This window comes from Pollicipes pollicipes, unplaced genomic scaffold (genome assembly GCF_011947565.3).
Source record: "Pollicipes pollicipes isolate AB1234 unplaced genomic scaffold, Ppol_2.1 Scaffold_7261;HRSCAF=8764_pilon_pilon_pilon, whole genome shotgun sequence".
NCBI lineage: Eukaryota > Metazoa > Arthropoda > Thecostraca > Pollicipedomorpha > Pollicipedidae > Pollicipes > Pollicipes pollicipes.
Window position 1 is genome coordinate 10,392,803 of NW_023597054.1, and position 16,784 is coordinate 10,409,586.

Below are 16,784 nucleotides of genomic sequence, written 5' to 3' on the forward strand. Positions count from 1 at the left end.
GCAACGCGGCGACTGACAGCATACGTTCTCGACGCCTACCTAGCCGCAAGGCATACCGGCTTGATCAACAAACTCAGAGCAGTTCACTCCACTGCGTGTCAGCGTGCCAATTATTGTCAAGTGCATTTCAGATTGATCACAAATGCCGCTGATCCCATCCAGCGTGATTTGCACTGCAGATGAGGACATGGACACGACTAGTAAAATTCAGCACAGGAAACGGTGAATCCTGATACATTTACAGGCGCGAATGCAGGTATAACAATGAAACCACAAGTGTGGTGGAAGAGTCGCGGTGCATCAAAATTCGCGTTATCCGAAAAAATATATCAAGTGAGCGTACAACAGCATGCCCTCATGAAACCACGTGACTGCTTCGCAGCGAAACGGCACTCAACAAGTGATTTTTAGCTCTAAGCTGCGGGGAGCATATTTAGAGAGTGCTCAGACATATCCGGGGTTTTGCCCTGGACAGTCAGATTGTAGTTCGCTGCCGTTACCATAGATGGCGCGGCCCGCAATGACAATGGTATTTACCCCCTCAAGTCCCTGTCAACACAACTACTTATCCGACTGTCCTTCCTAAAAAGCCTTCGAAAAAGTGTTGCAAGCTTGGCACTTGATGGAAGTATCACAAGCGCTGGCCCACGACGACGATTGAAGTCAATTCCCTTCGTTATCTGATGTGTGAATTCAGTACACCTTGTGACGGTTGATGATGTGTTAGAGGCAATGGTGTGTCAGTGGCATATCAGCCCGTCTTTTACTGTAGTTGAACGTTGGCGATGTATTGTAGTTTGCTACTCCAGCATTAGAGCATCAGCACTGTCGAGTCATTCCACGACACGTGGGACACCCAGCGGGTATTAGCCTCACAAATATGCGGCCGACCAGCGGTCGGTGAGACCTGACCCACTCCGCCACTGGCCACACGGACGGCCGACTGCAGCGGGGGGACGACATGGCAGCGGTCGGTGAGACCTGACCCACTCCGCCACTGGCCACACGGACGGCCGACTGCAGCGGGAGGACGACATGGCAGCGGTCGGTGAGACCTGACCCACTCCGCCACTGGCCACACGGACGGCCGACTGCAGCGGGAGGACGACATGGCAGCGGTCGGTGAGACCTGACCCACTCCGCCACTGGCCACACGGACGGCCGACTGCAGCGGGAGGACGACATGACAGCGGTCGGTGAGACCTGACCCACTCCACCATTGGCCACACGGACGGCCGACTGCAGCGGGAGGACGACATGACAGCGGTCGGTGAGACCTGACCCACTCCGCCACTGGCCACACGGACGCGGCCACGAGCACCAGGTATGCCAAGACGCAGGCGAACAGCGAGCTCCCCTAAGCCAGTCTCACCACAGCGATACCAACAGGCCTCGCTCAAAGTCTCCATTCGATGTAACCTGGGCAAGCGTTCGTAAAATTCTGTGCAAACCACTGAAACACATCACCTCTTAACGGTTAACTACCAAGCGCAACTTGCCATCCAGTACAGGCTATCGGACATTACGTTGCTGATTGAGTCATGTCGCACCTCCCCGGGGAGGCGGCGCCACGCCCATCTGCTGACGAGGCGTCCGAGCCGACCTGAGCGCCCGGTCGCGCCGCGGCCGCCCCTCTCCCACACCGGCCGCCGCCGGCCGTCCAAATCACGCTCACCCCGCCACAATGAGGCAACCTTAGGCGTCCTGACGGCGCCATTGATCGTGCATGGATCTGGTGCGGCGTTGCCATACCGAGCCTGCACACAAGGCCGACGGCCGTGCACGAGGGCGCCGCGGCGAGTACGGCCTCGCCACCACTGGCAGGCGGCGGCGGTGACGGTGGCTGGATGGCGCTGGAAGCGAAATCACAAAGGCTGTCGACCGTTACATCGGTATTACTGCAACTCTTGGGGGAAACCACCATTACAGACTGCTGCAGGAGGTTAGTTACTTGGATCCTCCCGGCGGTCCCGGTGGTGAGAGCAAATACGAAAGTGTGATAGCGGTGTGGTACGCCCAGTCGGGCCGGACGCGTCGCGCTACTTTGAGCTGGGCCGGGCTGGGCCGGGCGCCAACTGCGTCACGCCGTCAGGCGGGCGTGGCGGCCGGTGACCGGGAAACGGGGAGCCGGGGAGCCGGGGAGCCGGTCCCGACTCCGGTCACCAGCCGCGGCGCCCCGAGGCCAGCTAGCTGGTCCCGGGCGGCGAGGCGCCCTGGGTGGCCGCCTCGGGCCGGCCCGGGATCGATCCGACCAACACAGCGCCGGCCGACTTCGACCACGACCCCCGCCCTCCCTCCGGCCCCGCCCTCCAGCCCCACCCCCAACCCGGCCAGTAGGGCCAGCTGGGCGGCCCGTACTGGTGGCGGCAGAAGCGCCGGTATACCGTTCAGGCTGTAGTAGTCGCAACGGGACCACGCCATCGCACTTGTCCCGACAACAAGTGACCACCGCAGCCTCGTCACCCACCGGCCGAGCGGCCAACGGGCGGCGGCCGCCAGTGACCAGCGCCTCGCCTCGCCCCCGCCCGGCCGGGCCCGGCGCGCCGCTGGCTGCGGCCGGCCGCGTCCGCCCCACACGGCCGTGTGTGGGCTGACGGGGCTGCTCGGCGCCGGATGCAGCGACCGCCGTAGGTCCCGGCCGGGTCACCGCACCGGCGCGTCAGACTCCCACCGGCCCCGCGCGACCCGCTCTGACTGGCGCGCGCTCGGGCGGGAGATGGCCCATCCATGCGTGGGACCAGTATGGCCAGCAGCAACGCGACCTCTAGCGCTAGATGCTGAGGACGAACGGTGGAGTGCTAACGCCATGCGCGGTGCTCGAAGCCGAATGTCCTGATCTACAATACGACCCAAGACCAATGACGTCACGCGTTCGTGACAGCCACTGAGCGCGCGCCGCCGCCGCCGGGCGGCCGGCTGTGACGGCTTCTCTCCAGCCCGCCACCCCCACGCGTCTGGAGGGGACAGGCCCAGTAACGTCAAGACGCGGTGACGGGGTCAGCTCGGTGTGGGGCGGGCAGCGGCGTTCCCACTACTCACACATTTCAGCAGCTTGATCTCGTCCAGAGCCGTCTCTGTGTAGTGGCAGGCACTCTTCACCACCTTCATCGCCACGAACCGCTTGTCCCTGAAACATTACCGTCCGTCAGAGCCGCGGCCAGACGGCCATTCATCCGGGCCAGGCAGATGTGATGAACGACATGGCCGACCGACGGAGTACCTCCCGGCAAATGAACTAATAATCAAACCACGCGCATGATGAGGCCCCAGCGAGCCGTGATGTTTTCCCATTGCTAATAGGCTTACGGAGGAGCAATGAATGTTTTTTTGCTACGACGCACATCATATCGGAGCTACAACCAACACAAGCTCGCTTCGTGGCCGACAACTTTGAGGACATTCGCACCGTTTGTCATCAACGTTTATAATCCGCCCTCATGACCGGCGCTGCGTTTTTTTTTTTTGAGAAGGCGTGAGTTCTGAGATAGAGATTATTTTCAAATGTAAAACGGTAAGCACTTAATGTAACTGTTCAAAAGTGGTATCAGCCAAACGTAATGTCAGCTCCATGTAAGAACAGTTATATTGGCTTTGTTCCGACGACAAAGTGAATGATAGACATATCTATATTTTGGCCACAACCCTTTGTCGAAACGATACTTGTATGAGCAGTAAATTTAATCGATGCAACTTCCTCGTCTGAAGAAACGCCTGTGACGAGACGAGCTGACAGACACTGCAAATGCTAAAAAAGAAAAACTAACTCATTGAGGCAGGATTTCTCTAAAACTTCAAATCAAGAAATATCGAGGGCATGTCGAAGCCTCAAACTAAACGACACACGTGCATGAAGATGGAAAATATGCGATGAAAACCGCGACGGCCGCATATAGGGTGGAAAGTCGCTATTGTCTGCTACAGCGCATACCGAACGTCCCAGCAGAGCACGTACCGTATGTCCCAGCAGAGCCAGACGGTGGAGAAGTGTCCCCAGCCGAGCTTGCGGATGACGTGGTAGCGCCCGTGGAACATGTCGCCGATGCGTACCGGGTGGTATCCACCTGCCGAGACCCATAGCCATGTCACGGACCATGGCAGGAGTGCGGCCGCGGCACGACGGACGCCCGGGCCCCGGCCCCGGCACGGCGGGGCTCGCGGCCCGCCAGACAGCACACAGAGTACGGCAACGGCACGGCGGGCGCCCGGGCCCCGGCCCCAGCACGGCGGGGCTCGCGGCCTACCAGACAGCACACAGAGTACGGCCACGGCGCGGCAGGCGCCCGGGCCCCGGCCCAGGCATGGCGGGGCTCGCGGCCCGCCAGACAGCACACAGAGTACCGCCACGGCACGGCGGGCGCCCGGGCCTCGGCCCCGGCACGGCGGGGCTCGCGGCCCGCCAGACAGCACACAGAGTACGGCCACGGCGCGGCAGGCGCCCGGGCCCCGGCCCGGGCACGGCAGGCGCCCGGGCGTCGGCCCCGGCACGACGGGGCTCGCAGCCTGCTAGACGGCACACAGAGTGCGGCCGACACGACGCAGGGCTGGGCGGCAGCCATCTGCATCGGGCAGACATTTCGCAGGTGCAAAGGCGAAGGCCATGTTTCCAAGCACACGCGCAGGTCGCGTTTCTAAGGGGACTTGATAGAACTTCCATACTATCTAACACCAGCCCACAGCGTCCTAACTAGCGAGCCACCTGTATGACATCATCCACGATAAACCGAGTGACGACGGAGTACACAATACGCGAACATCAGCGCGTTGGCACCAAGACTGATCGCAGACTGCCCCGAGATGGGAGCCGGTCTGACAGCGCTGCTCCCTTCTCGTTGACCCCGCGCCGGCCGGCCGCGACACCACACATGGCACCGGCAGCTGGGGACATCCCGCGGCACCCACCCCCGGCTAACTGGAGACGCAGAGTGGCCCATACGGCACGGTTTGTCGGCAGCACACACAGGACCGCCAGCGCTGCGTGCGGACGCCGGGCCAGCCCGGTGTCGGACCGTTTGTTGGCGTGATGGCCAACAGCTGGCGCCGATCGGGCCGCCGATCGGCCGCACACCGACCACAGCGCGGTCCGAGAGCCCAGGCTAATCGAATGGCGTCCCTTCTCGCCCTGAATGGCTGAAATGACTCGCCGCCACTGGGCGGCTGGAGCCGGCGGTCGGGCGCGGCGCGCGCCGGCCGTCGGCTCCGGGGCCGCAACACCCTCCGACACGACCCGCGGCCCGGCCGTGCTCAGCACCCGCGACCCGCCGCTTCACCGGGCGACTCTGAGAACGACCGGCCGGCGACATGCGGTCGGCGCGAGCCGGTCCCCTAGGAGCCGCTCTGGCCGGGGCGGCCGCTCTGGTGCCGCGGTCGGGGACAGCGGGCCTCTGCAGGCGCCACTACACACGCAGTCACGGGTCCGCGCCTGGCGTCACCGTCAGCGGCCAAATGTCAGAGGGTCGTGCTGATAGTGTGGCGGGCCATTGTGCGAGCGTCGGGACCGGGCCCCTGACCCGGAGTCCCGTCGAGTTCGTGCAGGAGCCTGCGGTCTGCGCTGGGATCATGTGGACGGGGTCTGTGCTAAGTCGGAGGTGCAGTCGTGGGCCAGGCGTCTGCCAGCGTCGGGTGTTCGCAGCCTGCGCCAGTACGCCGCTGGCCGCACTTGGTCAGCCGGCCGTCCGCCACAGCAGGCCTCTGACCGGCGCCGACCCAGCAGGGCCACACGACGGGCGGCCGGGATCGGCGCCCCGGCAGCAGCGGCGTACCATGACAGGCCGAGACGACGCGGCCGACCGGCCGGAGCCGCCCCGGCGCCCGTCTCTGGAGACACCGGGAGCGCGCCCGTCGGACGGACCGATGCCGACCCGAGCGCGGTCAGGAGCCCGGGGTGGCGCCGCGGCCCGTTCAGGGGCGGGGAGGGCGACCGGGGCCGGCTCCAGATCGATACGGCCGTGCGGTGGCCGGGCGAGCCCGGCCCGGCGGCGAGCGGACTGCGAACACTCGGCGCCGCGCCGCCTGCGGCCCGAGGTCACATACGCGCCGGGAGCCGGTGCCCCCCCCCCCCCCGGCGCCAGGCACGGCGCGGTTGCGTGCCGGGCCGAACGGTGCTGCCGGACATTAGCCGCCGGTCGCGGCCGCTGATGTATGCGCGGCCGCTGATATATGCAGAGCTGAGGTCGCCGCCGCTGATGTATGCAAGGCGGATTGCTGGCTGAGGCTGGCCGGCCCGAATGAACCGATGTGTCCACAGCGCAGGGCGCGGCTGTCCTCACGACGCAGACGCGGGGGACGGATGGCCCGACAGAGTCACCGGCCCAGCAGTCATCGACTCAACAAGATCACCGCCCCAGCAGTGCCATCGGCCAAGCAGTCACCGGCCCAGCGGTCACCAGCAGTCACCAGTCACAGAGTCGCCGGCCCACCAGAGTCGCCCGCTTGCCAGTCGCGACGCTCTCGATTGGAAGGCGGCGTTGGTGGCATCATGAGGACGGAATGTGTCATCGGGCGAGCCGTCTGCAGCGGAACAGGGCCTCCGAACAGCCAGCGCAGCTGACTCATCCGGTCCCGACAGCACGTCCCAGAGTGGCGCTATAACTTCACATGAGATGAATGGACATCAACTATTGGCGAAATGTTCAACAGTAACTACATTATTTGAATTGATTAAAATTTTGTCAAAAAGCTGTCAGGACGTGAAGGATGTGCTGCGTCGAAATGATGACCTAAGTCTAGCATCGTTTCGCTGACATTCTAGGACATAACCTTGCCTTGAACATGATGATGACGTATAAATCGCTGCGAAATCAACTGATGCGGTTGCCAGTTTTTTTTAGAGGAAGCTCGCTTTCGGTGCGTGACAAAGCGCAAGAGTTTTTCAAATGCTATGTAAATTATTGTCCTCATTTAACATCGCACGCATAATCACGTTGATTCTCAAATGTCGTGGCGCTCAATGAACTACGTCGCATGCTACGTTCGATGAACCCCAAACATTTGTGCGCCGTTCCAGCCTCCTGCCGCCGCGGGTAGGAGGCCCTCCGGCTCGGCGTACCGGGCTCCAGGGCGGGCGGCGCGGCGTGCCGGGCTCCAGGGCGGGCCTGGCGCCCGGGACTGCGCCGCCCGGCGCGACCGGCCGCCGGCCGAGCGGCGTCATCGGAGCGGCAGCCATCAGCGGCCATCAGTGGCCGACAGCGACCGTCCGAGAGCCCCTCGGACAGCGGCGCATCCATCAGCGGCGAGCGGCCCGGCCGGCGCCGACGCCCCGTGGCTCGCCACACATCTCGGCCGACAGCCCTCGCGCGGGCGCACGCCGCTCCCCAAACAATCACTTTGGCAAATAGAGCAAACACAAACATAGGACATTCAGCACTCAACCTGTGCCGCGTTCTGTTTCATTCCGACAATATCAAGATGTTCTGACAATGGCACACCTGAAAACCCCTAAATGCACTCCAAAGACGTATTCCGCCAGTGGTGGGCACCTCTGTCGACCAGAGCGTGTAATAAGAGGCATAGCGACAGCGTAGTCCTCTACCCGCCCTGTGCCGTCTCCTGGTCCATCCCGCCGACCCGGCTCGGTACGCACAGCCGCGGCGCGACGCCCCGTCGGGCGGCGCCGCCCATATGTCCGCCCCACCGACCCGCGCCCGCTGAGCACCGATTCCCGAACCTCGACATCGCCTGCGGCTCCGGATGACTCGGGCACGGACCGGCGCTGAGGGGAGAGTGGCAAGTCAGCGCCGGTCCGCAGTCCAGAGCATCTCCCTGACCCCGGCCCAGCGGCTCCCGGGCACGGACCGGCGCCGAGGGGAGGGTGGCAAGTCAGCGCCGGTCTGCAGTCCAGAGCATCTCCCTGACCCCGGCCCAGCGGCTCCCGGGCACGGACCGGCGCCGAGGGGAGAGTGGCAAGTCAGCGCCGGTCTGCAGTCCAGAGCATCTCCCTGACTCCGGCCCAGCGGCTCCCGGGCACGGTGGCAGCCGCCTGGCAGGCAGCCCGAGCCCACAATTTTCCACCCCGACTCAGCCTCCCCCTCACCGCAGGCAGGTGGTGCCTGTTGACAGAGGGGAGCCCCGACGAGGACGTACCTGGTTTGTAGTCGGACGGCGCCTCCTGCTCGTCGTCGTCGGAGCCGCGGATCTCCTCCTCGTCCTCCTCGTCCTCGGGCTCCTCATCATCGTCACTGGGGGCGCTGTCCTTCTCCGAGGCGCTCGTCTCCGTCCGGGACGACTCGGTCCTGCCGGGGTCACGGTCCGGGTCAGCTAGATGTGACCCATGTGACCCCGAGTCAGGGTCCTGGTCGGCTAGGTGTGACCTTAAGTCAGTCCGGGGCGCCGGGGTGCCGGGTCAGGGTCCGGGTTGTCTAGGTGTGACCTCGGGTCAGGTCCGGGCGTCGGGATGCTGGGGTCAGCGGGCGGGCCAGTCGGGAGGGACCTCGAGTCTGGGCGCTGGGAGGTTCAGGTCAGCGGATCAGAACTTCCCCCGGACAACGAAGCCGTTGCCATCACAGTCACTAGTCACAACACTTCCGACCGCGTTACGGCTTGTTCCGGACCCCGAGCCTGAGCCTGAATCACGCAACCTGCTCGCGCGCGGCCCATCCACAAACGCGTCACGCACCGCTCCTGCAAGCTGACACTCAGGCGGACCGGCGCCCTCACACTAAAAACCCCCACCGACGAAGAGATAACCGCTCGCTGCGCTGTGCGGACGGCGCTACGCCACGAGCGCACGGCGGCGTGCTTAACCCTGGCCAGCCACCCGCCAGCTCTCGGCCCGTCCGAGCAGACGTTACGCGCTCGCCGCCTCCTCTGAGCCGAAGCTCGTGCGCGGGAGGCAGCATACTGACAGGCAATGCTGTCCTGGCTTCCGTAGCGGAGCAGCATGCTGCTTGACAGGCAACGCAGGCCTGGTTTCTGCAACGGAGCAGCATGCTGCCTGACAGGCAACGCTGGCCTGGTTTCTGCAGCAGAGCAGCATGCTGTTTGACGGTCAGCGCTGGCCTGGCTTCTGCAGCGGAGCAGCATGCTGCTTGACAGGCAACGCTGGCCTGGCTTCCGCAGCGGAGCAGCATGCTGCCCTGGCTTCTACGGCGGAAGAGAACGCTGCTTGACAGACAACGCTGCTGCCTGTCTTCGGCAGCCCTGCTGCCAAGTACGATTCAGTGGACGCCAAAGGCTTCCAGGGGCGTCACACGCACCAACGACCGTCTGCTACGGGTACAGTTCGGCTGTGCACACAGAAGCGCGCTGACATGTGCCAGTAACCTGCGCGCTGACCTCGGCACGAGATCCGCCGACTGGGTGAGCTGTGTGGAATCAAGCCCGCTCCACGGGCCGTACACGCATATCGGTATCAAAACACCGGGCCAATGGCAGCCTGACCACTGGGGCGTCGTATGAATGCGGTGTACTCAGAAGCCTCGCGGCATCGGAGCAATAGCGCGTTCCGAGCACCTATAGGAGAGAAGACCGCCGCCCTCACAACACACCCCGTCCCAGCCTGACGTCATATGTGAGCGTTGCGCTGGCGTGATTCCCTTTTGAGTATTCACTTCGCTGGAGCGGCAGCGAAGCTGCGGAGCCTTCACGGCGCCGTCTGTCGCCGTTCCCTGCGCGCACCGGTCCATATGAGGTCGTCGTTACCGACCGCTGCCGAATGGGAGGCCGGCAGTGGAGCCGCGCCGACGCCGGCCCGCACCGGCTGAGAACCACACCGGTGCTCAGAGGCCGGGGGACGAGCCACGCCGATACCGGCTGAGGACCACACCGGTGCTCAGAGGCCGGGGGACGAGCCACGCCGATACCGGCTGAGGACCACACCGGTGCTCAGAGGCCGGGGGACGAGCCGCGCCGATACCGGCTGAGGACCACGCCGGTGCTCAGAGGCCGGGGGACGAGCCGCGCCGATACCGGCTGAGGACCACACCGGTGCTCAGAGGCCGGGGGACGAGCCACGCCGATACCGGCTGAGGACCATACCGGTGCTCAGAGGCCGGGGGACGAGCCACGCCGATACCGGCTGAGGACCACACCGGTGCTCAGAGGCTGGGGGTCGAGCTGCCGGCCCCAGCCAGCCACCGACGGCGACGGCGGCTGGTTCCGACGGCCGGACACCATCTCACCTCGGCCTCCTCTTCTGCCTGCGCCGTCGCCTCCAGCCAGGCGACAACGCCTGCCGGACGGAGCCGACCTGGGCCGGCCACAGCAGCGCCATCAGCCGGGCCAGCAGGCTGACCAGCGGCGGCGGTAGCAGGCCCCAGGACATGACCGGCGCTGGGTGGCGCCGGGCGGCGGCTGGCCGGCGGGGCGCCCGGCCGCCGGCCGGCCATGATAAGGTCACAGGTGTCAGTCGGCTGGTGAGGGGCCGGCCGCACAGGCGCCGGGCCCCTCGCCGGCCGGAAGGCTCCGGCAGCGGCACACGTCAGCGCGCGGGTCGACTGCCGCTCGGCACGTTTGTGGCTCGCAACACGTGCGGGATGACATAGGGTTTGCACCAGCTGATGGTCTATGTTTGTTGTTATTTATGGCTGGTTCGTGGTTTGTGGTTGAGGAGTAGCAATACGAGTAGAAGGGATAAGATAAACAGTGGGAGCAGGGGCACGATAATCATCAGCAGCAGCAGCATGATCGGTTGATGACTAGCGGCACGGCAGATATGACTTGTGCAGGCAGTTCCGCCCTCAGGGCGCGCCACTCAAATTCTGAGAATACGGAATTATGAAGGGCTCAACAGCGTACAGAGACCCGGCGGACAGAGCAAGGACGCAAAATTACATGCCAATATGCGGTAACTGAGGAAGCAATCACAGCCCAGTTCATCCCTGCTGTCCAATCCCGACCAAAACCTGTTCGTCTCACCGCCACCTTACTGGCAACACGTGCAGGCCGCCACCGGTCTTGGCACTTACTCCCTTCAATCACAAACAAAAATAGCATTAAAGCCGGCGTAAAAGCAATCTTCTCAGCCACCAAACAAAACATTCTTCTATGAATCAAAGCAATGACTGTGAAGCTGTCTACTGGGATGCTCCATGCGAGATCAAAGTTCCGGCTCGATCAAACGGCAGCTGCCAACCTTCGCCCCGACAGTCATCACACGAGTCACGGCCTGCAGGCACGGAGAGCGAGTCGGCCATAGGCTCCGTTCACGCAAGCCTTGTTTACATTCGCGGGGTTGTTTGGCTTCCTGGTCAACGACTTCGCATAATGAGTTGGGAGTTGTTATTCTGGAACTAATCAACCTTCATTTGACAAGGAAGTGTTGGTAAGGAACGTGATCAAGTACCGCGGTTGAACTGGAGAAAAAAAAAATTGAAAACAGCATTGAGAGTTCTCTCTCAATACAACCAACGTATGCTTGATAACAATAAAAAACTGGAGCTCTGCGCCTTTCTTACCTGTTTAGGCTACAGTCTGACTTAGCATTCCCCGGTTTGGCGCCGGAGTGCCGGGCGGCATAGTGACGCCACACGAGCCGGCCACTGCAAGCTTATTTGCAGACCCAAGGCCGCCCGACGCCCCGTATAAACAGGCGGCGGAGCGACACCGCTGGCGCGCGGTCTGGCAGTCATGTCTGCCCCGCCGACCCATGGCCGTCACCCGGCCTAATCCGGACCCCGAGCTCAACAGATCACGTCACCGGAGCACGCCGGTCAGCGGCCTGGTGCGCCCTGCGTCGGCCGGCGGAGCGACGGCGCCCAGGGCGCGGCTCCTCGACGGACGGCGCCGCTGGAGCTGTGCAGCCGGCCGCGGAAGCCCCTGGCGCCGCCTGATTCGGCGCCGGGTGCGGCTTCCCACTGAGCACGCGCCCGGCAAGGCCGGCCGGGATCAGTGGGCCAGCCAGCCACCACGACGGGCCGCCCCGGCGCTGCCTCCTTACCAGGCCAGCCACTCGCGCCCGCTCGTGGCACGGTGACTCACTCATTCCAGCGCGCAACACAGCCGGCCGTCCCAGCGCACCCGCGCTGGCCAGCTTACACCTGGCATCTGGCTGTACACAGCCGCTGAAACATGCCATTACCAGCCCTTCATCGCCGGCTCATCGACGAGCGTCGACGGCTGCGGCGGTGACCCTCCACCTCAGTCCAGGCCGGGGACGCCTCCCCATTCGGGTCAGCGCGGTGCCGTCCCTCGCCGGCTGTGAGGTCCCGCCCCGGGGCACCGCGGGCCAGCTGACAGATGCGACCACCGCCCACGGCTATAATTGGGCTGCTAGCGCGGTAGTTGGCGTGCGGCCGAGCGGCGCCGGAGGCGCTCGGTCACGGTCACGACTGTCGGCCCCCATCAGCTGGTCAGCCTTCCAGCGTCCCGTCAGGGGGGGGGGGGCTCCGTCTGCCGAGCGGCGCCGGAGGCGCTCGGTCACGGCCACGACTGTCGGCCCCCATCAGCTGCTCAGCCCTCCAGCGTCCCGTCAGGGCTCCGTCTGCCGAGCGGCACCGGAAGCGCTCGGTCACGGCCACGACTGTCGGCCCCCATCAGCTGCTCAGCCCTCCAGCGTCCCGTCAGGGCTCCGTCTGCCGAGCGGCACCGGAAGCGCTCGGTCACGGTCACGACTGTCGGCCCCCATCAGCTGCTCAGCCCTCCAGCGTCCCGTCAGGGCTCCGTCTGCCCTCCCCGAACCGATATGGGCCACCCTCTCCCGGGCTTCCTCGGCTTAAGTCAACCCCAAGCAAAACATAGCCGTAGTCCGAGCCCTGTCACTGGCTTGTGTTGCGTCAAAGCAGCTTGTCAGTCCTCAGCGTCGCAGTTGCGACCACCATCACTTTTCAGGGTCGCAGCCATGACTCGAGTCGCTCCTCAGGTCACATTTTCGACCCGAGTCGGTCTCCATTCAGCTGTGCAGCTGGCTGCTGGGGTCCGCCCGCCGTTTCCTAGTTGCAGTCCCAGCCAGCGTTCAGCGCGCCAGCTGTGGCTCTGACAAGAACTCTGATGTCGTGTCGGAGACTGGAGTCGGGGCCGGGCGCGGGGCGCTCCGGCTCTCCGGCCTCAACACCGCCTGAGCCGGCGACCACGATCTCGCCCGGTGACGACTCTGACGCCAAGACCCGGCGCCGAGACTCGGCGTTCGCCGCCGCGTGGCGCGGCCTGACAAAGGCTGGAGCCGGTGGTGGGCGAGGCGGCGGCGTCGATGCGTGTATCGACCGCCGCGGCCGGCCTCGTCGATGCGCCGGGAGGCTGGTCGGCCGGCCGACCAACCGTAACGGGACGCACAGCGGAGGCCGGCTCCCCGGCCGGCCACCGTCTCGTCTCTCGACCGATCACAGCCGGCCGGCGCCCCTCCACCGGTGCCGGACAAAACGCCCCGACCTACAAGACGGCCGTGGGGCGATCTTCCATCAGCGGAGCGCTCGGGACTGGCGCCGGAGCTTGGGCGCGTGGCGCACCAGGACTGGTCCTCAATCCCTCCGCAAACGAGCGGGGAACACCCCAGCCAGAGAGAGCCAGACCAGCGCGGCCGGGATCGCCGGCTTTGGCTGACAGAGTAAAGTACACGACAATGGCGATCCCACAGAAGACAGCGGGTGGCCGCTCTGTCTCTCTCTCTCTCTCTCTCTCTCTCTCTCTACTGAGTGCGGAGCGAGGACGACGCCGGTGCGGTGAGGAAGACCCGGCCCATTCAGCGCAGCGGCTGATCCCTCCGAGAAGTGGCGCCCTCAACGACTCACATCTCATTACCGGCGACAGACGGCCGTCGCAGCCGCGCCGGCGCCCAATCATCGCCGGCTGCGCGCCGCCTTCCAAGCCTGGACGGATGCTGACGAGCGGCGGGGCGCGGCTTGAGCGGCGTCAACAGGGCCGCTGGCGCGCCTCCAGACGGCTGGCCGCCCTCCGAATCGGGCGTCCGGCGCGCGCCCCCGGCCGCGCGCCGACCTCATGAGTGCTGTGGCCGGGCGCAACAGTGCGCTCGTGTGTGACGCCCGGGACCGGCGCCGAAGCGCCGACAATGAAGCCGGCGCGGCGGGCCACCGCCCGACCACCGCCGCACAAAGCCGGAGGTGAAACGCGGCACGCGTAAAAACCCGACGGGCATCAGCATTCCGGGCGAGCTTGTCATTAGCACACACGGAAGTCACGGACTGCGGGGCAAATGAGCCGTTCGTGGACGGCCGGCGGGCGGCGAGCCAGAACGATGCATTGATAAAGGCGGCGGCGCCACGCGCGACACACGCGGATCACCGTGTGACCAGTGGTCATAACTCGTCCCCGGACTGAGCGCTTGATGTGAGCACAGCACAGCTGAGCTACAAACCAAGCGGACGTTGCATGGCGGGACTAGCCAGTCGTGCGTTCACGCCGCTTACAGCCCTACAATTGCGGCACGTGGCCGCACGCTAGGGGTGAGGTCGTGCGCCGGTGGCGGCGCGCGTGCTGTACCTGCCGACCGTGGCCAGGATCTCGTCGAGCACGTCGTCGCGCAGGCCCCGCCCGACGCTGACCACCTGGGCCAGCTCCTGGTCCAGCGACAGCTCGTCCACGTCGAGTAGATCGCAGTCGGTGCTGGCCGCTTCGGAAGCCGGTTCGGCGCCTCGCTCGGCCGGCGAGGCGCACTCCTCCGCCGGCGGCCAGTCGGCGCACGAGGTGAACGGCTCGGAGGCGGACGAGTCGTCCGCAGTGGCAGCGGCGGTGGCGGCGGCGGCCGGCCGGGCGCGTCGCGGTGGCCCCGGCCGGCCGTAGGCGTCGGCGCAGCAGCGCGGGATGACGGCGGCCGGCTGGTGGTCCGCGGTCGGCCGAGCGCACACTGGCGGCGGTGGCCGCGGCGGCCGCGCTGGATCGATGCAAGGCGCGCAGCCGGCCGCGTGCCCGGCTCCGGCGGGTCCCGACCGCACCGCGGGCGACGCACCGCCGTCGGCGACCACACCCCGACCGGAGGCCGCACTCACCGGCCTTTCCGACTCACAGCTGATCATCGGCGGCGCCACACATGTGCTGGCCGCCCGACCGTCGGCGACCGCCGGCCGGCCGATCAGCTGATCGGCCTCGTCAGGCGTCGTACGGCCGGCCGGCGGCTCCGCGGCCGCGGGGCCCGCCTCCGGGGCCGCAACACCCGACACCGGCCGCTGGCCTGGCTCGGAGGCCCCGCTCGGAGGCGCGCTATCACGTGTCTCGGCCGCAGAGTATGGCGTCGGTCTGCGACACGCCTCGGCCTCAGAGTCCGCCGACGACAGCCGTTCGCTCACCGCCGCTGCAGTCCCAGGATCCGGCCGCTCTCCCTCGGCCGCAGGCTCGCAGGAGGCCAGGTCACTGATGTCCGGCGGCGGGAGACAGCGCGCCTCCCCCACTGCCGCCGGCCGGAGCGCACACTGTCCGACCTCGGGGCGCAGACCGCGCACGGCGCACGTGATGACGTCGCGCACCAGCCTCTCGGCGTACTGGACGAGCGCCGGCTCGCAGTCTGACCGGCGGCGGGCGGGGGCGGGCGAGGGGCGCGGGCGCGGGGCGGCGCCATGGCCGGACCGGCAGCGGGCCGGGCCGGCGCGGCGGGCGTGCTCCGTCGACTGGCGGTCGGCCGACCGGGCCGCCCGGCCGGCGCGCCGGCCCGGCCGCCAGCCAGCGCCGCCTCCAGCAGCCGCAGCGCCAGCTCGGCAGCCGCGGCGGCCACGGCCAGCACGGCGGCCGTGGCCAGCACGGCAGCCAGCGCCGGCCAGGGCGGCAGCATCGCGGCGGACCGCGCCGCGAATGGCGTCAGTCGCGCGGCGGCGACGGCGCCGCGGCTGGAGCGTCGCCAGCCGGCCGCCGCCGCCACCCCGGTCGCACATTGGCCCGCCGGGCGCCGCTGGACCCGCAGCACGGCCGTCAGCCGGCCGAAATAGCCGGGCGCGCGGACGTCAGCCGCCGTGCTCGCGTCGGTCGCGTCGCCCCGCCGCCGGCGACGCAAGGTCAGGCGGCCGCCGCCGGCGCGCGCTCACACGGCCGCCGGCTCCGGCGTCGCTCGGCAGACAACAGCGACGTGCGAGCACGCAGCCTCCGGCCACGTCGTCACCGCCCCAGCGTAAATGCGCCGCCCAATAGAACCAGCTCTGTCCGTTTCTAACTCACAAGAACCGCGCCATCCATAAACAGGGCCATCTGACGGGGAGAGGCACGCGGCCTGCTGCGCCACGCCGCCGCCGCCCACGCCATCAGGTGGGCCGCCGCCATAGACGCCACCGTCTGAGGCATCACTCATAACGAACCTGGTACACTCTTTTTCTGGTTGAAGAGCATGGTCTTGATTTTCTGTACTGCAGCTGCCGAGTTCCTCGATGTCCAACGCAATATGGATTATGACGACATGATCGCTGCTATGAGCTCGTTGTAATTGTAAACGAGCTCGAAATAACAGCTGCCCACTAGGCGCAAGTTGCGCCACCTCTTTTATGGGAACAACAAACTGTGAGGCATTTCATAAACCAGTCTCCTCCAAACAGGATTGCGAGAAGTGTTGGCAGTTTCAAATCACCATCACCGTCTTGCTTTTACGACCACTTCATTTCCGGTACACTATGATGGCATGGCTTTTTACGACACAAGCATAAATCGCAAGGCAACGAGCCCAAAATCGCGGCGCGCCACTCCTTACGGATTGCACACGCCACCTCCCTCGACGGTGCCGTTCTGTCGGGCGTGGTCCGTGCCGTACTGCTCCCCGCCCCTTCCCCCGGCAATTAGCCCCACGCAGCGGGTGGCGACCGCCGGTGCGGCCGGCCGGGGAATGGTCTGACTGCTGGGTCACGCACGGCGCGCAGCGGGCGCTTCCGCCGCCGCCGCCGCCGCCTCCGGCTGCGGTCCGGGTCACGTCACGGCTCCAGTGA

General features: G+C 65.9%; 1 protein-coding gene across 4 annotated transcripts in view; it reads right to left on the reverse strand.

Annotated features, from left to right (window-relative positions):
- Positions 1-16,784, reverse strand: part of LOC119112702 (SRSF protein kinase 3) — a 36,471-nt gene that overhangs the window by 6,112 nt on the left and 13,575 nt on the right. For 2 of the 4 annotated variants that reach the window (XM_037236961.1, XM_037236962.1), the window contains exons 1-4: positions 14,368-15,388; positions 8,080-8,228; positions 3,953-4,061; positions 3,040-3,127 (exon numbers count right to left, since the gene is read on the reverse strand). In XM_037236961.1, the coding sequence (XP_037092856.1) occupies positions 3,040-3,127; positions 3,953-4,061; positions 8,080-8,228; positions 14,368-14,900 (879 nt within the window). In that variant the 5' untranslated portion in view covers positions 14,901-15,388. Of the gene's footprint in view, positions 1-3,039; positions 3,128-3,952; positions 4,062-8,079; positions 8,229-10,115; positions 10,274-14,367; positions 15,389-16,784 lie in introns of those variants that run through there. The other 2 variants (XM_037236964.1, XM_037236963.1) reach the window with 2 other exon arrangements.